General features: G+C 36.8%; 1 protein-coding gene across 1 annotated transcript in view; it reads left to right on the top strand.

Moving 5' to 3' along the window:
* Window positions 1-21,312, top strand: part of Ankrd31 (ankyrin repeat domain 31) — a 257,731-nt gene that overhangs the window by 167,389 nt on the left and 69,030 nt on the right. The window contains exons 18-19 of the mRNA XM_021252381.2: window positions 18,399-18,561; window positions 20,199-20,314. Coding sequence (XP_021108040.1) covers window positions 18,399-18,561; window positions 20,199-20,314 — 279 coding nt within the window. The remainder of the gene's footprint in view (window positions 1-18,398; window positions 18,562-20,198; window positions 20,315-21,312) is intronic.

Here is a 21,312-nt window from a genome sequence, read left to right as displayed (position 1 = left end):
TATATGTGTGTGTGTATATATATATATTTCTGCCCAAGGAAGCCCTTTTTACAGACTCAGTGCCCAAAGTTTTTGTTTTTGTTTTTGTTTTTGTTGTTTTTTTGGTACTGGAGTTTGAAGTCTGGACCTTGTGCTTGGGAGGCAGGCATCAGCACCACTGAGCTAAATCCTGGGCCCTGAGAGTATTTATTGTAAACACCTAGGCTTAGCACATACCAAAATTCCAGACTCCCTGAAACCACATAACATAAACCACATTGTTTGAATAGATAGTTTAAGTGTAGTGAGTGCATCAGTTTTATATCAGTTGCAGAATACTGCTCAATAGCCAAGTTCACAGATGCCAGCTTAAGTCCAACCAACATTTTTTTTTTGTACCGGGGATCAAACTCAGGACCTTGTGCTTTCGAGGCAGGCAGCAGAACCACTGAGGTAAATCCTCGGCCCCTAACCAACTTTTTGGATAGTAACTTTAAGCCTGATGGGTTAATACTTTTCTAAACACTATTATACTGACAATTCCTGCTTTATGATTTGTTGACATTATAATGGTTCAAAAACAATATATGTTCAACAGAAACAATATTAATTCCAATTTTTATATTTTCTTGGAATAGAAATTGTCCTGTCCCGCGGGTAAGTCAACGGAGACCCTAGAGGGGGAGTGAGAATGACAAAGGACAGGGGACACGAGAGATGGAGACAAGACAGGTTTCTGATCAAGTCTTGTTTATTGCGGAAGCTGCTACAGCATATATACCGTAGGGCTAGAGGGAAGGAGCAAGGGGAGGGTACTGGGGCTACTTCCTTGTTGCCGGGTAGACTTGCAACAGGCCTAGACTTGCAACAGGCCCAGACATGCCCGTAAAAGGCACTCAAGAGTTCTAGCGGGGGGGGGGAGGCCCCCACAAGAAATATGTAGTATGATATGCTTGTTTGAAGCAGCAGCAGCAGTGAGCCACAGTTCTATCAGCTACAGGATCACAAGCGTAAACAGTGGTACTGTACAGTGTACTTTGTTGCTGAGCTGTGATGTTTGTACAATTAAGTGTGTTAAATGTATTTTGACATAGGTATTTTCAACTTTACAGTGGCTATATTGGCAACTGTAACCCATCATAAAACAAGGAATGGGCATATTAAGGTTCTAATCAAAACATACTAATTCCTAGAGCTGCAAAAATGGAATGGAGTGGGGTTCTTTTGCTTCATTTTTATAGCAACGTTTTGTTGCAACACATAGGACATCCTTTATCTCACAATTGATTTTTGCATCATGATCTCAAGGAGTATCTTTCTGAAAAATTGTTAAGAGGCATCACACGTTTTCTTTAGGTCCTGTACTAATCTATTCATATGTGATTCTGCCAAGTCATTAAGTTGCTGAGTTGTCTTGATTGGGCTCAGACTTGCACACTTCGTACCTCAGACTCCCAGACTGTTGAGATATAGGTACCACATTATTTTTTTTAATTTTATTTTTTTATTAGTATGTTTGCTATATATAATAATCACATTCACCACTGGGAATTTGTACCTATACATAATATTACCCTGCTTCCTTTTTTTCTCATTCCCCTCCCTTCAATCCTCTACCTCCCCATTTACAAAAGTTTGTTTCCATTTTTTCCTTCCATTTCCCTTTTTTAAAAATTCATTTTCTCTTCTTTCCCTTCCCCCTCCACCCTCCCTTGTTCCCCTTCCCATTTGAACATGTTCATCCTACTTCTCAATATCTTTACTCCATTATGCTCCTTGTTTACCTTTTGGGTTTCTCACACAAGAGAATCAATGCCATGTTTAAACTTCTGTGTCTGATTTATTTCACTTAAGATTGTGGTCTCCAGGTGTATCCATCTACCTAAAAATGTCTCATTTATCCTTCTTTACACCAGAGTAGTATTCCATTGTGTATTAATACTATATTTTCTTTATCCATTCATCTCTTGATGGACATATGGGCTGCTTCTAAAATTTAGCTGTTATAAATTGTGCTGCTATAAGGGGAATGCATATATCAGTTTATGATGTTCTAGCCAAATACCTAGAAGGGGGGGGGGATACTCCATCAAATGGAACCTGTAGTTCTAGTTTTTTGAGAAATCTGCATATTGATTTCCAAAATGGTTGTACCAATTTACACTCCCACCAACAATGGAAAAGGGTCCCTTTTTCACCTCAGCCTCACCAGCATTTGTTATTGGTTGATTTCTTTTTTCTTTTCTTTTTTTTTTTTTCATTTGGTACTGAGTATCAAACTCAGGATCTTGCACTTGGAAGGCAGGCATGGTGCTACTGAGGTAAGTCCTCAGCCCTGCTGATTTCTTGATGATAGTCATTCTTTCTGGAGTAAAATGGCATCTCAGTGTTGTTTTAATTGGCATTTCACAATTGACAAGTAATGTTGAACATTTTTTCTTATATTTATTTGCTGTTTGTACTTCATTTTAGAAGTGCCTATTCATTTCAGATCCCCAATTTTGGATTGAGTCTTTAAATTTGGGGTGTGATTATTTTTTTTTTTAGTTCTTTTTATATATTCTAGACATTAGTCTTTTATCTGAGGGGTAGCTGGCAAAATTTTTTTCCCATTCTGTTGGTTCTTTCATTCTGTTGTTAGTTTTCTCTTTTTTTTTTTGGACCAGGGATCAAACTTGGGTCCTTGCACTTGGGCAGCAGAAGGCAAAACCACTGAGCTAAATCCCCCGCTCTGTTGGTGGTTTTCTTTGCTGTGCAAGAGCTTTTTAATTTGATGTGATGCCAGTTGTTGATTCTTTGTAATATTTCCTGTGAGATCAGGGTTTTGTTCATAAAATCTTTCCCTATAACTATGTATTCAAGAGTTTTACCTGTTCTGTCTTCCAGCAGATTAAGTGTTTTTGTTTGATATTTATTTTTTTGTTTTAAATTTAGATATTTAATCCATTTCTATTTTAATTTAGTGCATGGTGAGAGGTATGGGTCACATTTAATCTTCAGCATGTGGAAAGCCAGTTTTTCCAGCACCATTTATTAAACACCTGTCTTTCTTTCAGTTAAGCTGTTTGGTCTCTTTATCAAAGATAAGGTAGCTGAGTATACTTGGAGTTCTTTTTGTATCTTTTGTCTGTTCCACCGAGCCTCCAGTTCAGTTTTCTTTCTTTGTTTCTTTCTTTCCCAGTACAATGCTGTTTTTATCATGGTAGCTTTATAGTGTAACTTCAAATCAGAGATTGTGATGCTCCTGCCTTGCCCTTGTTGCCCAGAATTGCTTTTGCTATTCTAGTTCTCATCTGGTTCTATATAGATTTTAGGATCATTTTCTCTAGTTCTGTGAGATATGCTATTGATATTTTGATTAAGATTATATTAAATCTGTATAACAGTTTTGGAAGTATGGCCATTTTCACTATATTGGTTCTGCCTATCCAAGAACAGGGATATCTTTCCATTGTCTGATATCCTCTTCAGTCTCCTTTTTTAGAGTACTATAGTTTTCAATGTGGTATTTCACTTCCTTTGATAGATTCATTCCTAAGTATTTCATTTTTCTTGATGCTATTGTGAAAGGTGTCATTTCCCTAATTTCTCTCTCAGTGAGTTTGTTATTAGTGTATAGGAATGCTATTGGTTTTTGAGTGTTGACTTTGTATCCTGCTATGCTGCCAAATTTGGTTATTAAATCTACAAGTTTCTGTGGAGTTTTGGTGATCTCCTATGTAGAGCCAGCCACATGATTTTTAAGTACTCACAGACTATTGACCAGTATAGATCATATCCTGGACCATAAGACAAATTTGAGTAAGTTTAAGAGACTTGAAATTACGCAGTTTATTCTCTAAACAAATGTAACTGCTATGTGCAATTATTACCAAAAGGTATCTGGAAAATCCCCAAATATTTAGAAACTTGACTGTGTACTTCTCTATAATTCATAGTTCACAGAAGAAATCATTAGAGAAATTAGAAAATATTTTAAATGAATTTTAATATGAATGATATTTAATGATGAATGATTTAATGATGAATTAAAATAACCCGTGCATTTTTTTCTTTTTTTTGGTACCGGGGATCGAACTCAGAACCTTGTGCTTGCAAGGGAGGCGGCAGAACCACTGAGCTAAATCCCCTGCCCTCCCATGCATTTTTGACATATGGTATTTTCAACTTGCAGTGGATATCTTGGGATGTATAACCCATCAAAAATCAAGAATGCAGCTAAAGCAGTACATAGATAGCAATTCAAAACTTAAAATCCATATGATATCTTGGGATGTATAACCCATCAAAAATCAAGAATGCAGCTAAAGCAGTACATGGATAGCAATTCAAAAGTTAAAATCCTTATGTTAGAAAAAATAAAAATACTAATTCATTGATTCCAGATCCTACCTTGAGAAGCTCAAAAAACAATAAAAGAGCAAAGTAAATAAGGATAACAAATCAATGAAATATAAAATAGATAATAAAGTTAACAAAGACAAAAGTTGAACTGAATAAGCCTATACCAGATTTTTAAACAAGACATGAGGAGAAGACACAGTTCCTAATATCAGGAATCAAGGGACATCACTATAGATCATATAGACATTAAAAGATTGACAGGGACTATGCCAGTAAATTCATTAATTTAAATAAGAGAGACAGTTTCTTTTTAGTATATGTGCTGCCGAAGTGAGCACAAGAGAAACAACTTCTTTTAAAGAAACTACCAAAACTTACAAAGAACTGACCCTCATAACCCAATATGTATGAAAGAAAATGATAAATTTTACCAAATATTGTAGGAGAAAAAAATCCAGCCGTATGTGAACTCTTGTAAAAAGAATATTCTTAAGCATTGATACCAAGATCAGGCAAAGGGAGTTGGAAAAACGTTATCACCTATTTGTGATTTAAAAAGCTCTCAAGAAACCAAGAGTAGAAATGAACTTCTTCAGTTCAGATCAGTTCAGTGATAAAGTTGACCCCTCAAAAAACCTGTGTGTAACTTCGGACTTCATGGTGAAAGACTGAATTTTTTCTCTTAATATTAGGGACATAACAAGATACCTGGTTTTAATGATTCTAAATAACATTGTACTGAAGGGTTTAGCTATTACATTTTAAAAAAGGCATACATCCAATTTTCAGAGGAAAATGTAAAGCTGTCTATTTCATATAACATGACAAAGAAAATTGTTCCATAGGATATGATTTTAAAAACCATGAGAAGTATAAGTAATTCTAACAAGGATTCAATTGTATTTCTGTATACTTGCAGTGAAGAGTTGAAAGTTTAAAATAACATTCATGATTATATAAAAGTATTAAATGTTTGGGAACTAATTTTGTAAAATGTATCAATACCATTACACCTTTATAATTCATACTACAGAACATTGCTGAAAAAAGGAAGACCTGAATAAATTGAGAGATATACCGTACTCATGGCTTGAAAGACTTGGTATTGCTTATATGTTCGTTCTAACCAAATTTAACTGAAAAATTCAGTGTAAATTCAGTCAAAATATCGCCAGGAGTTTTTGTAGAAATTGATAAGCTGGTTCTAAAATTTATATTGGAATCAAAGAGCTTAAAATAACTAAGAATATATTTAAAAGAACAGTTTAAAGGACTTACCACTACTTCAGTGAATACTTATTCTAAAGCCATACTAATCAAGAAGTGTGTTACTCTAAGTTAGACCATGGTTTCTCAACATTGGTACTATTGACATTTTAGACTGGATGTTTCTTTGTTATGGATTGCTGCGCTGTATAATTTTTAGGATATTTAACCACAGCTCTGACCTCTGCCCACTAGATGCCAATAACACCCTCACTTCTCATTTGTGACAACTAATAACATTTGCAGTCCATTCATTGCTATAAATGTCTTGGAGGACAAAATAATCCCTGATTAAGAGCCACTGAGGGGTTTTTTGTTGTTGTTTAGTTCCTTTCTTCTTTTAAAAAAATTTTTATTTTATTGGTATATTTTAGGTATACAATATAATGACATTCATCATTGGAAATTTGCCTTTACGTAATCTTTCTTGGTTCTTATTTTTCCCCTTGCCCAGCCCTCCCTGTTTACAAAGACTTTGTTTCCATTTTTCATTTTCTCATATTAATTCCATTCCCTTCTTTCCTTTCCCCTACCCTTCCCACTTCCCCTTCCCCTTTGCCCCTTTTCTTCCTATTTCATATTGTCTATTATACCTTTTAGTCCTTATTTACACTTTCAGTTTCTCATACTAGGGAAACTATTTGGCATTTGCACATGTGTGTCTAATTTATTTCACATAAGAGTATCTCCTCAGTGTGCATCCATTTAGCTATGTCTCTCATTTCTCATTTTTTATGGCTGAGCAGTACTCCATTTTACTAAAAAACAACAATTTCTTTATTCAGTCTCCAGTTGATGGGCAATTGGGCTGCTTTGAACTTTTCGCTACTACAAATTGTGCTGCTATGAACATGGGTACACATACATCACTGTGGTATGATTCTTTTAATTTTTGTGGAAGATTCCCAGCAGGGGAATAGCTGGGTCAAATGGGACTTCCAGTCCTAGTTCTTTGAGGTATCTCCATACTGATTTCCACAGTGGTTGCACCAGTTGACACTGCCACCAGCAGTGGAGCAGGGTTCCTCTTTCCCCACAGCCCCACCAGCATTTGTTATTGGTTGATTTCATGACAGCAGCCATTCTTTCTAGAGTGAGGTGGAATCTCAGTGTTGTTTTCATTTGCATCTCTTGAATGACCAGTGATGTTGAACATTTTTTCATGTGTTTATTTGCCCTTTCTATTTCTTTGTCTGACAAATGTCTTTTCATTTCAGATGCTCATTTTCGGATTGGGTCTTTAAATTTGGGAGGTCTGATCTTTGTAAGTTCTTTATAGATTCAAGATAGGCCTCTGTCTGAGGGACCACTGGTGAAGGTGTTTTCCCACATTGTGAGTTGTCTCTTCACAGTGCTGGTGGTTACTCTTGCTGTGCTTATTCTTCTTAATAAGAAGAGACCCACTTGTTGACTGTGCAAGTTCACAGGCAACTGAGGTTTTGTTCATAAAATCTTTTCCTACCCCAGTGTCTTCAAGAGTTCTACCTAAGCTCTGTTCCAGCCAGTTCAGTGTTTCTGTTTTAATATTTAGATCTTTAATCCATTTTTATTTTAGTTTAGTGCATGGTGAGAGATACAGGTCTAGTTTTAATCTTTGAGAAGTTGAAACCCAATTTTTCCAGCACCATTTATTAAAGAGGTTGCCTTTCCTCTAGTGAGGGTGTTTGGCTCCTTTGTCAAAGATGAGGTGGTTGAGTGTGTCTGGAGTTGTTTCTGCATCTTCTACTGTGTTCCACTGGTCCTCAGGTCTGTTTCATTGCCAGTACCATGCTGTTTTTATCACAGTAGCTTTGTAGTATAGTGTCAGTTTGGGGGATGTGATACCTCCTGCCATGTCTCTGTTACCTAGAATTGCTTTTGCTATTCTGGGTCTCTTTTTGTTCTAAATGAATTTTTGGATTGATTTCTCAAGGTCCGTGAAGCATGCGGCTGGGATTTCAGTTGGGATTGCATTGAATCTATATAGCAGTTTTGGAAGTATGGCCATTTTCACTATGTTGATTCTTCCTACCCATGAGCAAGGGATGTCTTTCCATTTCCTGATACCTTCAATCTCTCTTCTCAGAGTGCTATAGTTTTCAGAGAAGAGGTCTTTGATTTCTTTCATTATGTTGATTCCTAGGTATTTCAATTTTTTGGATGTTATTGTGAAAGGAATTGTTTGCCCTATTTCTGTCTCAGTGAGTCTGTCATTCGTGTAGAGGAAAGCTATTGATTTTGGTGTGTTGACCTTATAACCAGCTACTTGACTGAATTTGGTTATTAAGTCTAGAAGACTTTTGGTGGAGTTCTTGGGGTCTTCTATATAGAGTATCATGTCATCTGCAAATAATGACAATTTGACTTCTTCATTTCCTGTCTTTATTCGTTTTATTTCTTTCTCTTATCTAATTGCTGTGGCTAATGTTTCCATAACTATATTGAACAAGAGTGGTGATAGTAGAGATCCTTGTCTTGTTCCTGATTTGAGTGTGAAGGATTTCAGTTTTTGACTATTTAGTATGATATTGGCTGTTGGTTTTTCATAGATGGCTTTTATCAGATTGAGGTAGAGGACTGTCCAATTTTTTGTATGGTTTTTATCATAAATGCGTGTTGGATATTGTCGAATGCTTTTTCTGCATCTATTGAGATGATCATATGGCTTTTGTCCTTGGCTTTATTGATATAGTATATTACATCAATTGATTTGCATATGTTGAACTATCCCTGCATCCCTGGGATGAATCCCACTTGGTCAGGGTATATGATCTTCTTGATGATCGTCTCCATTCTGTTTGCCTATACGTTATTAAGGATTTTTGCATCTGTGTTCATTAGTGAGGTTGGCCTATGGTTGTCTTTTTTCGTTGGGTCTTTCTCTGCTTTGGGGATCAAGGTGATGCTTGCTTCCAGTAATGAATTCAGGAGTATTGCTTCCCTTTCAATTTCATTGAAGAATTTAAATTGTAGTGGGCTTTTTCTTTCCTTTTTCTGGTAAGGTTGGCTAAGAGTTTGTCAATTTTGTTTATTCTTTTGAAGAACCAACTCTTGGCTTCATTGATTTTTTTGTATCCTTCTCTTAGTCTCCATTGCTTTGATTTCTGCTCTGATCTTTATAATTTCATCCTTTGTATGAACTTTTGTTTTGTCCTGCTCTTCTTTTTCTAGAAGCTTGAGGTTCAGCATCAGGTTGTTTAATTGGCCTCGCTCTGTTTGCTCATATGAGTATTCACTGCTATGAATTTCCCTCATGAGACTGCTTTCATTGTGCCTCATAGATTCCGATATGTTGTATTGTCATTGTCATTGAATTGAAGGAACTGTCTGATTTCTCCTTTAATTTCCTCTATGACCCATTGGTTATTCAGAAGTGTGTTGTTCAATTTCCATGTGTTTATGAAATTTTACCAGTTTCTTTTGCTGTTGATCTCCAATTTCATCACATTATGGTCTGACAGTATATAGGGGATAACTTCAGTTCCTTTACACTTATTTAAACATGTTCTATGAGCGAGTATGTGGTGTATTTTGGAGAATGACCCATGTGCAGCTGAGAAGAATGTGTATTCTGATTTGGTGGGGGTGGAACACTCTGTAAACATCTGTTAAGTTCATTTGTTGAAGAGTTTGATTGAGTTCTAGTATTTCATTACTTATTTTTCATCTAGTTGATCTATCTGTTTGTAACAGTGGGATATTGAGGTCCCCCACTACTATTGTATAAGTGCACATATGACTTTTCATGTCCGTTAGTATTTATTTTATATAGTTGGGCACACTCGTGTTTGGTGCATAGATATTTATGATTGTCATCTCTTCCTCTTGATTTGTTCCCTTTACAAGGATGTAGTGTCCTTTGTCTCTCTTAATCAATGTTGGTTTGAAATCGACTTGATCTGCAACGAAGATGGGCACTCCTGGTTTTTTTTGGGTTCCTGTCGCATGGAGTATTATTTTCTACCCTTTCACTTTCAGCCTATGAGTTTCTTTTTGAATTAAGTGTGTTTCTTATATGTAGCATGTTGTTGGATCTTGCTTCTTGACCCATTCTGCCAATCTATTTCTTTTGATTGGTGAATTGAGACCATTAACATTGATGGTTATAACTGATACGTATTGAGTTATCATTGTCATGACTTTTTCTTTTTGTTGGATTCTCCTCCTTTGCATTTAATTTCTTGTCACGCCTGACGAATTCATTCTGCTGTGTTTCCTGGGGTTGTGATCCGTGTTGTCTCTTCCTAGGATATTGTCTAACATTTTTTGGAGTGCTGATTTGGTATTCATGACGTTCCTGAGGTGCTCTTTATCATGAAAGTATCTTATTTCTCCATCAATTTTGAAAGATAGTTTTGCAGGGTACATCAATCTGGGTTGGAGGCTGTTTTCTTTTAGGGCTTGGAATATGTCACTCCAAGCTCTTCTTGCCTTGATGGTTTGTGTTGAGAAGTCTGCTGTAATTCTGATGGGCTTTCCTTTGTATGTGATTTGTTTCTTTTCTCTAACTGCTTGTAGAACTTTGTTCTTCTGTTGAGTTTCTGGAATCTTAAAAATTTAATTTTTTGGGGGGGTACCGGGGATCGAACTTGGGTCCTTGCACTTGCACAGCAGGCGGTGAAACCACTGAGCTAAATCCCCAGCCCTGGAATCTTAAAAATTATAGGCCTATGTGTAGATTTTTTTTTTGATCAAGGCTAGTTGGAGTCCTATATACCTCACTTATCTGTATGTCAAGTTCTTTTCCCCTACTTGGGAAGTTTTCTGCCATCACTTCTGTGAACAGTGTTTTTGTGTCATCTGTACTCTCTCCTGTTTCTGCATTGACTGCAGTCTGTCTTTTGTTATTCTTTGCATTGTCTAGCAGCTGCTGGATTGATTTCCCGTGGTCCTTTACAATTTTAAAGCGATTTTTCTTTTCCTTTTCACTAATTGCAATCTTATCTTCTACATCTGAAATTCTGTCCTCATATTGGCTCATTCTCCTGTGTATACTTTCAGTAGAGTTTTTAATCTCCTGGAAATCTGTTTGCATCTCTTTTATGGATTCCCTTTGTTTCCTATGTTGGGATTCTCCATCATGTTCCTCAGCTCCTCTCTAGATTTTTTAATCATGTCTTGCACTGTGAGCACAATCTCTGCTGTTATCTGAGAAATTATTTCTGATTTTATTTTTTCCAGATCCTCTTTTGTTGCCAGTTCAGGGATTCCAGGTGATTGAGTATCAGACTATTCTATTTCATTTCCCTTTGGGGTTGCTGTAGGTGATCTGGAAGTCTGGTTTTGATACTTGTTTATGAGTCTTCTCATTTTGACGGAGTTGGGGGGGTGGGGAGGTTGAAGAGGGATGTGTGTGTGTGTGTGCTGCTGCTGCCCACATGGCTCACCTCCTCTGCACTCGGAGTGGTGGTACGGCAGCCTGGAAGCCTCCCCTGCACTGGTAGTGGTGCTGTGGCAGCCCGGAAACCTCCCCTGCTCTGGGAGCAGTCACCACTGAGTTTTATAAACAGCAAAATAAAGCATCTAGAAATTGACCCACAAATACATGGTCACCTAATTTTTGACAACACAACAAAGGCATTTTCAATAGAGAAAAGGTATTCTTTCAACAAATAGAGCTGTAGTCTTGAAATTTCCCTTTGTAAAAATATAAATCCTTTTCACCATATATAAAAGTTAATTTAAAATGAATCATAGACCTCAATGAAAGAGTCAAAACAGTATTCTACAATACAACTTACTGAATTTTGAGGTATGCAAAATTTTCTTAAATAGAACATAAAATACATGAGTTTTAAATTGCATTATTAAAATTAAAAAGCAAGCCTCTCAGACTGGGAGATCATATTTCTCCTAAATCATTTATCTGGTAATAGCTTGTATCTTGCATGTATAAAGAATTCTTTGAACTCAAGAATCAGATTAACAGCCCAATAGAAAATAGGCAAATGATTTCAGCAGGTGCTGCACCAAGAATATATATGATATATATGATGGCAAAAAAGTGCTTAGACAGATACTGAGCACCATTCAGCATTGAAGTCATGCAAACCAGAACCACAATCAGATGCCATTGCACACCCACTGGAATGATTCCAGTTAAAAAGATTGTTAGTGCCAAGTGCTGAGGAGACTGTATAACAACTACAAGTATGATATAGATTGCTGATAAAAATGCTGAATAGTACACTTGGCAAAATAGTGTGGCATTATTTTCTTACATTAAAAATACACTTAGTGGACTGGGGATGTATTTCTTTGGTAGAGCACTTGGCTGGCAAGCATGAGGACCTGGGTTTGATCTAAAATTCACTGAAATGCACACACACACACATTAAAATTTATACATATAAAAATATAACATGAATTATTGGTCAACTCCTAGCTGTTTACCCAAGAGAAATGAAAAATTTTTTGTTTACACAAAGGTTTACACTAGAATGTGCAAGCCCCAGACTTTTGGGAAGATGGCAGAATGGTAAACAGAAGAGAACGAGGCTCTTTGAGATTTGGTGTCCAGATACTGGACTATATCAACATGAGAAAGACGGAAGTGGGTCCCCGGGACCCAGGAAGGATCTGAAGCAAGAATTGAAGCCCATGAGGAGATTGAAGAGAGATTTCAATAAAGAAGAAGGGGAGATGGCAAGCAGTGCTTTCCTCCTGAGCCCTGACTCACTGCATGGTAGAGGCGCCTAGATGTACTATGACTACTGGCGACCCCTGAGGTTTCCCCAGAGAAATGCACCAGTGGAATGGAGCAGTGGATGCAGTAGACTGTAGTGGCTGGTGAGGTATTTGGATTCAGATGCCCTCCCCACGAGAGGGGTCAACTGGTAGCCATCTTGGGGAGAGGGAAACTGAGCTCAGAACTCTGAGAAGCTGAGGGCTAGCTCCATCTACCAGCTGCCAGTGTCAGCTAGAGCTTGCTGAGTTCAATTAGGAGGAAATGAAGGAGCTGAGTTCCAGCCAGAAAGGAGCTGGGTTCCAGCTAGCAGGAGGCACACACAGTACCTGGAACAAATCAGGTCCCAGCCTCATAGCCAGAAACCAACTTAAACTTCAGGGGAAATAAAGATGCACACTTGCTGGGACAATCCACTAACCTGGCATAAATCTACAGCTGGTTTATTTGGATTAATCAACATGGATCTGGACTCTGCTCATTTGTTCCACTAGTGATAGCAGAGACACACCTTGAAGTGAACATTTTTTTTCTTATTTTCTCTTCTTTTTGTTTTGTTTTGCTTTTTCTTCATCGTTCTTGTTTTTATATGAATGTGAACATTCTAGATTTTTATTGTTCTTCTGTTTTTATTTCTTCTTTCTCTTTTCCTGCTGTTTTCTTCACCAGTTTCCCAAAGTTCTTCTAATCTTCCTGTGTCTTCCAGCTTTGCTTTTAATCTCTTCCTCTATTTTTTCTCCTTAACTCCTTTAAAATTTTCTTACCTGAGGATAAAATCGCCATACTGGGGGCTTATTTGCTATATACAATTTTCTGGTTTGTTTGTTAAATTTTTTTATATAACCATAAATCTAGTTCATATGCTCATAGGTGGAAATTAATAGTTACCATAGTTTGTCATTTTTTAGGCTGTGTTTGATGATATTGTACTACCTTAGCCAAGGTGACATAATTGTTCTAATCAGTTGCTCTTCCTGGTATCCCAAGATTGCAATTGCCTAAGGGTCATAAACAATACCAGTGCCAAAGAACCAGGAGCTGGGTCAAGTAGGCAGCAACTTCTCATCCCCAGTGAATTGAAGAGATAGGATCTTGCAACAGACTCAAAACCCAAAACCCAGCTATACCTGGAAGACATCTCTGAGTAGTCAATTCCTAAAGGTTCTAAATATTAGCAGTAAAGCTACTTACCATAAGCAGTTTATAAGCATCAACCCAGGAATTAAACTTTAAAAAAAGAAAGAAAATGAGAAGTTACAGAAGCAAGATGCAACCCTAGATTTCCAGCTCACCAAAGACATATCCAGTGAGCAATGAGGTAGAACAATTTGAAAGCCACCCACCTGGACTCTCTGAAATGATAACAGCAGAAATAACAAAGCAGATGAATGAGGCTCTAGAAGAATTCAAATCAGAAATAATTTCTCAGGTAACTACAGAGATGGTGATCATAATGAAAGACACGCTTAGTGACTCTAGAGCAGATACAGATAAAAATAGAGGAGCTCAGGAAAATGATGGAAACCATGAACACCCAGCATAGGAAAGAAATGGAATCCATCAAACAGATTGAAACAGCTATCTAGGAGATTAAAAATTCCACTGAAAGTATACACAGTAGAATGAGCCAGTGTGTGGACAGAATATCAGATATAGAAGACAAGATCACAGTTAGCGATCATGAAAAGAAAGATTTCTTAAAAGTATGAAGAGACCACAAAAAATCAAACATTTCCTTGATAATGCAAAGAAGAATAACAAGATTGATTGGAGTCAGTGAAAAAGCAGGTGATCACACAAATGACATAAAAACACCTGTTCACAGAAGTAATGGTAGAAAACTTCCTAAGCATGGAAAAAGAATTTCACATATGGATAAGTGAGGCATATAGAACTCCAATTAGCAATGATCAAAAAAATCTACCCCAAAGCATATAATAGTCAAGATTTCAGAAATTCAACACAACAGAATTTTAAAAGCTTTTAAAGAAACAAATCACCTATAAAGGAAAGCCCATTAGAATCATAGCAGACTTCTCAACACAAACCCTCAAATCAAGGAGAGGTTGGAGTGAAGTATTTCAAGCCCTAAAAGAAAACAACCTCCAACCCAGATTGATGTATCCCACTAAACTATCTTTCAAAATTGATGGAGAAATTAGATAATTCATGACAAAGAACACCTGAGGAAATTCAGGACCACCAAACCAGCACTATAAAATGTTCTGAAGGATATTCTAGAAAGAGATAACAAGGATTACAACTCCATGAACCCCAACAGAACGAATCCACCAGGCAAGGCAAGCTATTAAGTAGAAGTGAAAAAAATGAAACCAACACAAGAAGAATAGCATGACAAGGATATTCAATACATATCAGTTATGGCCATCAGTGTTAATGGTCTCAATTCTCCAATCAAAAGGAACAGGTGGGCAGAATGGATCAAGAAGCAAGATCCAACAATATGCTGCATACAAGAAACACATTTAATTCAAAAAGAAATTCATTGACTGGAAGTCAAAGGATAGAATATTCCATGAGACAGGAAGCTGGCAAAAAGCAGGGGCAGCTATTCTCTTTGCAGACAAATTGGATTTCAAGCCAAGACTGAATAAGAGAGACAAAGAAGGTCATTACATTGCTGCTCGGCCTATTGGCAAAGATTAAGTGTAAAGAAGGACAGTACATCTTTGAAAAGGGAACAATCCTAGAGGAAGACATAACGATCATAAATATATTTGCACCAAATACTAGTGCTCCCAACTATATAAAATATTAACAGACATGAAAAATTAAATAAACTCTAATACAGTTGTAATAGGGACTTCAGTATCCCACTGTTATAAATAGATCAACTGGACAAAAAAATCAACAATGAAATACCAGACTTTTGAACAAATGGACTTAGTAGATGTCTGCAGTGTGTTCATCCCACAACATCAGAATACACATTCTTCTCAGCTACACATTGGACATTTTCCAAAATAGACCACATGCTAGCTCATAGAACATGCTTAAGTAAATGCAAATGAATTGAAATTATCCTATACATATTATCAGACCATAGTGCAATGAAATTTGAAATCAGTGGCAAAAGAAACCACAAGAACTTCATAAACACATGGAAATTAAATAACACCCCCTTGAACAACCAATGGGTCACAGAGGAAATTAAAGAAGAAATTAGTTTCTACCATAGGACATGCGAGCTCCCAACTAGACCCCAAACATCTGTCACCTATAAATTAATTAAATTGTTTAAAAAAAAAAGTAGACTTTCACACATCAATATGGGTGCATCTCAAAAGCATCATGTTAAGTCAAAGAGACCAAACACAAAAGAGTACATTATAGTGCAAATGGAAAATTTTAAAGTGATAGAAACTGATTATGGGTTGTCTGGGACTAAAAGCTCTCGTAGGGGTTGGATATGGGATTTGACTACAGAGAGGCAGAGGAATTTTTTTGTGCTGAAGGAATGTTTCTAAGTCACATTTGTAGTTATCACTTCGGGAAGGCTGAGGTTTTTTGCTTTTTTTTTTTTGGTACCGAGGATCGAACTCGGGTCCTTCCACTTGTGCAGCAGGCGGAGAAACCACTGAACTAAATCCCCGGCCTGGCTGAGGTGTTTTTTTTTAACAGGCTTAATTCTTGGTCATCTAATCTTTGCCAAGTTTTTTGGCCCTTAGGTCTACTTCATCATGTTACCTGGACCTCTCTCCCAGATTAACTTTAGCTTTTCCTGTTTAGTACTTTGCTGCCCTAGACAGCCTTGTTGTTCTCCTAGAATTTTTCCTACTAGTGAATATAATAGAAAAACAGTTTAGGGTCTCAGAGTCTCTGACATAAGTTCTTTGTGTCTTCCAAAGTAATACGTTCAATAAATATATCCATGTTAATAGTTTTAAAGGCAAGACCCAGAGAAGGCTTCATCCTAACACATTGGCAAATTAATATGGGCTAACTTTTAAAAGTACAGTCAGGCTTCCTTTTAGGAAAATAACACTCTCTATCTCTCCCATATAATGCTGGAAATAAATTTCTGAAGATTAAGGTCTAGATCTCCAGTTTGCAAAGTTAACCTCTGGGGATGGTTTAAAAAAAAATCTGTATTTTTAAAAACTCCACAAGTTACTTTAGTGATGAGTCAAGCTTAGAAACAACTGGATTAAGGTACTGCTAACACTCTTTCCAAGCAGGTGAAATTTCCTTTCATGCCTTTAGACTTCACTAAGGTATGTATGTGCTGGTTTAATCAGAAGTCTTTACAGGAGAATTTTTCATATGCTCCAGTATGTCTGCCGTATCCACAGTTGGTCTTTTCACTTCTCTAAAGGAAAAATGAGAAGTTAGCTAGTTTTACTAAAACCTTTCTGTGTGCCAGATACTATATAAGAGCTCACATTTAGTCTTCATACATGATTTTTAAAAATGAGATCAGAGGTAGTAAGAAACTTCCCTAAGGACAGACCTACTAAGTGGCAAGAGTTTTGTATGTTTGACTTTAAAACAAGGGACCTACCTCTAGATAAAATGAAGAGCTGTCCTTTGTCTTTTCTGATGGCTCATTTGCTCCTGAATTTCTCTTCCTCTCTATCTCTGGACACAAATAGGAAAACAAAAAATGTACTGGTATGCTAGGCATACCTATAATCCAGGTGAGGCTAAGGCAGGAAACACTCCTATAATCCAGGTGAGGCTAAGGCAGGAGCATTGCAAGTTCAAGGCCAGTATGGGCAACTTAGTGAGGGCCTGTCTCAAAAACAGAAAAGGCTGGAACATAGGTCAGTGCCATGGGTCTTCATTCAGTCCCCATTACCATGAGAAAACAAAACAAAAACTACTGGTACATACTATGCTTGGGGTAGGTAGTTTCTAAGTTTTTCTGTATCTTTAGTATCATGTGACTATTATTTAGAATATATTTACATAGGAAGAGTATTAGAATGAATATTCAGTTGCTAGGTTGAAATATGTCCAAATAGAACGATGTCTCATGGTATGTTAGTTTTCCATCACTATGACACAATACCTAATATAAATCAAGTTAAAGAATGAAATACTTATTTTGGTTTATAGTCACAGAAGTTTCAGTCCATGGTCATCTGGCTCCATTGCTGTGGACTTAGGGCAGTGGTGGCAAACCTGTGGAAGGTGCTGCAGCTGGCTGTTGTCACTGAAAACTCTTAAGAAGTGTGCCATCACCTATGGCAAGGCAGAATATCCTAGCAGCAACCAGGAAGGAGAGAGAAGGGCAAGGAGTTAGAGAGGAAGGAGCAGGGACTAGCTATAGTCCCCAAAGTTACACCCCTATGATCTGCTCCCTTAGCTAGGCCCCATCTCCTGTTTCCATCACCTCCCGTCAAATTATGACCTTATTAATGAATCAATCCACTTGATGAAGTTAGATTCCTTGTGATCCAATTACTTCCCCCAAAACCCATTAGCTGGCAACTAAGCCTTCACCACATAAGTTTTAGGGACATTTCAAATACAAACTGTAGTACTAATTTATAATACAGTTCATAATAGAGTCCTGAAGCAGTTCTTGCCTTCTTTATCCTGTCCACTAGCAGCCTGGAGAAGGACAAAATTCTCTCTTAATGAGATAGGGTAAATAACTCTGGGCATCAGCAATTCTGCATTTGCCTACAGGTGGCTGAATCTGCACTGCATCTAGGCCTGTACTGTACAATAAGCTAGCTGTAGGTTAAATTTTACTATTTAAAGTTGAATTAAGTAAAATTTAAAATTTAGTTCTTCAATCACCATGGCCACATATCAAATGCTTCATAGGCATTTATGACTAACAACCACTTTATTAAATAGAGCACATAGAATATTTCATCATCACAGAAAGTTCAGCTGTGCCGAACTGATCAAGAAGAAGTGGACCTGCCTGTGCACAACTGTTACTGGGATGAAGGCAGCACGTTGGGCTTTCATGTTAGTATGTTTTTATGGGTTCTCTTATGAGGACCAATCAGCCCAAATCAATGGATCAGTTTACCATTGATATATCAAATTTAACTTAAAAATTTTTTGGCCAGAGTTTAAAAATTTTTTTTGATAATTTCTAATGCTTAGTAGTGGTGTCTTGAGACAAAAACATGTATAGAGATAACTTTGAAAAACTACATTGTAGGCAGCTGAGATACTACTACAACATGGAGCAAACCCTAATCAAGAAGATCAAACACAGAAGACTGCTTTGGATGAAGCAGATAATGAAAAAATGAAAGAGTTGCTAAAATCTTATGGTGCTATTGAGACCAATAATAGAGATGAGAGTAATGCTGCAGTCACTGGTATGTATGCCAGTATCACTTGCTACTTTATCAGATGTATTTCTCTTCTTAGAAAAATAAAATCTTCACCATTGTATAAATTGTTTCAAAACTGGAGAGATATTTCTTAAATTCTTGAAAATCCATTCTGTACTGTTAGAAATTAGCATTTTCAAATTTTGTTTAATTTATAGATTATATGATCCTATTGGGTTGCAATTGCATGTTGAATTGATATCATTTTATTAAACATTAATCTCCCTATGTCTGAGATTGAGATAAAAACTTAATTGAAACCAGGCAGATTAGTTTACTTGTAGTGGGACTAGAAAAATGTGACCATTATGCTAATGCCTTTGCAACTAAGATTTTATTACTTCAAAAATCTGTAATGACACATACATTTATTGAGCTCATGTCAACTTTTTAAGAATCTAATATTCTAATATTAGAATATTAACTTGTAAAGCAAATATAGTTGTATATATGAGTGATATGTATTATAATTTCAAAGAAATGTATAGCCAGGCAAAATTTTATGGATTTTTTTCTAGCAGTAGTTTGCATTTCACTAAGTTTTGAGGAAAGGGAATTGTTCTTCCTTTTTTCCTCAAGCTTGAGCCTTTGCTTATAGAAGCAGCAGCCCAAGAACATACCTGCCTTCAGTGTGAAGGAAATTGCTGGGAATGAGAACCCCTGTCATGCTCTGCCCCCTCAGCCTACCACCCTCCTCACCAACCTGTTGATTTTCAAGGGAGGATAATTACTGATATGACTGGACAGACCAAAGATATTTATTGTGTGATATTTCACTAATCAGCTAGATCACATGGCCAGGGTCAAAACGGCGAAAAGTTTTCTTTATATTGGTTGCCACCATATACTAAATATATAGGGTCAGGGCCTTTCTTAGGGTCACAGCCATTTCTTTGTCCCTCTTCAAGCCATACATGAAGGAAAGTGCAGGTCCAATATTTAGCTGATCTCACAGTGTTAGAGAAATCTTGCATTTGGAGTTAATAGGACTCTGTTATAAAGTGCTATATTTGTTTTCGCATGCATTTTGTTTCTTACATGTACATTTAATTGGTCAGATATCCTAGAAAGATGAGGGGTATAGAATAAATGGTATTATGGGCCAGGGATTTAGCTTAGTGGTTCTGCCTCCTGCCTTGCAAGCGCAAGGTCTTGAGTTCGATCTCCAGTACCAAATGGTATTATGGAGAAAGAGAATCCATAAAAGGAGGATTCAAGAATACTTTACAGAGCAATGAATCATAGTTATAGAGGTTAAGGGCATAGACCTACAGTCAGTAAGATCTGGTTTCTGCTAGCCATGTGACATTGAGCAACTTCCTGAACTTTGCTGAAGGAAGCCTCACTTTCTTCTATAAAATAGTTGTAATATACTGCCTACCTCAAATGATTCACAGGAAGATTAAACAAGATGATTCACAGAATATGTTTGTCAACTAGCATGTGGTAAGTGCTTAGTAGATGTTAGCCATATTATTCAGTAATAACAGTGAAGTACTAATTAGCATTGATATAATTGTAGACTTAATTTATCCTTCCCATACCTGTCATCATTAAAGCTGATAAAATGAAGCTAAATTTTTGCACATTCTTACTGTATTTTCTAACTTTATTTTTTCAAGTAAAAAGTCCTACTGTTTGGTCAAAAAGATACAAACAGTGTTTGGGTGTTGAGGACGAAACTGTTGATCCACCTACTCCTTCACACCAAGAAGAAAGAAGAGAAAACTTTCCCGTGGTGAGTGAAATTGAAATTCTTTCATTCTTCAGTCTAGAAAATGCCATTCGTTGAGCCAGGCAGCCATTGGCTCTTTGCAGCACTTTCCATTTTAAGGACACACAGATTGACAGTGTTTTTTGTCATAAAAAAAATAAGATACCATAATTGAGCAGAATAAACCAAGAAGATATACTATGTGGTTAACTCTCAGTTATGTGCTGGAACTATCTATGGAACTATTTCTGCTGAGCTTAACACCTAGTTTGAGTTGTTTGGCTATTTATCCCCCAGACACTGCCGCTATCATTGAGTGTCTTCACTCACTCCCAAAGTGTCTAAGCTAAGCAGTATATAGAAAAGACTCTGGATCCCAAGCAGAGAAAAGGAAACCTGGTTTAGCTGTCCTGGACCCCACTAGATTTGTAGTAACAAAGTTTTCTTTTTCTTTTTATTATTCCTTAAGTTTATTGGTACATTTTAGGTATATAGTATAACGGCATTCATCATTGGGAATTTCTACCTTTATGTGATATATCTTGGTTCTTATTTTTCCCCCATTCCCCTACCCTCCCTTCAACCCCTCCAGTCCTTCCTATTTACAAAGACTTTGTTTTCATCTTTTCCTTTTCTCATATTCCTTTCCCTTATGAAACCATCATGTAAAGGTAATTTTTGTAAAAAAATACCCTAGTAATTAATTGCTCAATAAATTACATATTTATTGGTAAGATATTCTCAGTTTGATAAAAAGACACAGCTTACTAGACACAAACTTCTTAAGGTAGAATCCTTAATGCAAAACTGTTTTGAGTAAGTCAGCACATTGTAGTTAAAATTGAATACATCCACAATATAGGCAAGACAGAAAGAAAGTTGGCACCAGAAGATATTTTCTTTATCCTAACTTGTAGGTAGAGCCTTGGCCTAGGCCCAAGTTTAGCCTTTAGTTTTCTTTTATAACTTTTCTTTTTTGTAAGCCATGCACTATATAAAGAAGTAAACCTTAGGGGTTTTTT

Source organism: Heterocephalus glaber, unplaced genomic scaffold, assembly GCF_053883595.1.
Source record: "Heterocephalus glaber isolate CG9 unplaced genomic scaffold, H.glaber_assembly_v1.0 deba00001788, whole genome shotgun sequence".
Lineage (NCBI taxonomy): Eukaryota > Metazoa > Chordata > Mammalia > Rodentia > Bathyergidae > Heterocephalus > Heterocephalus glaber.
Note: the sequence above shows the minus strand (reverse complement) of the source record. Positions and strands in the feature narration are given on the sequence as shown.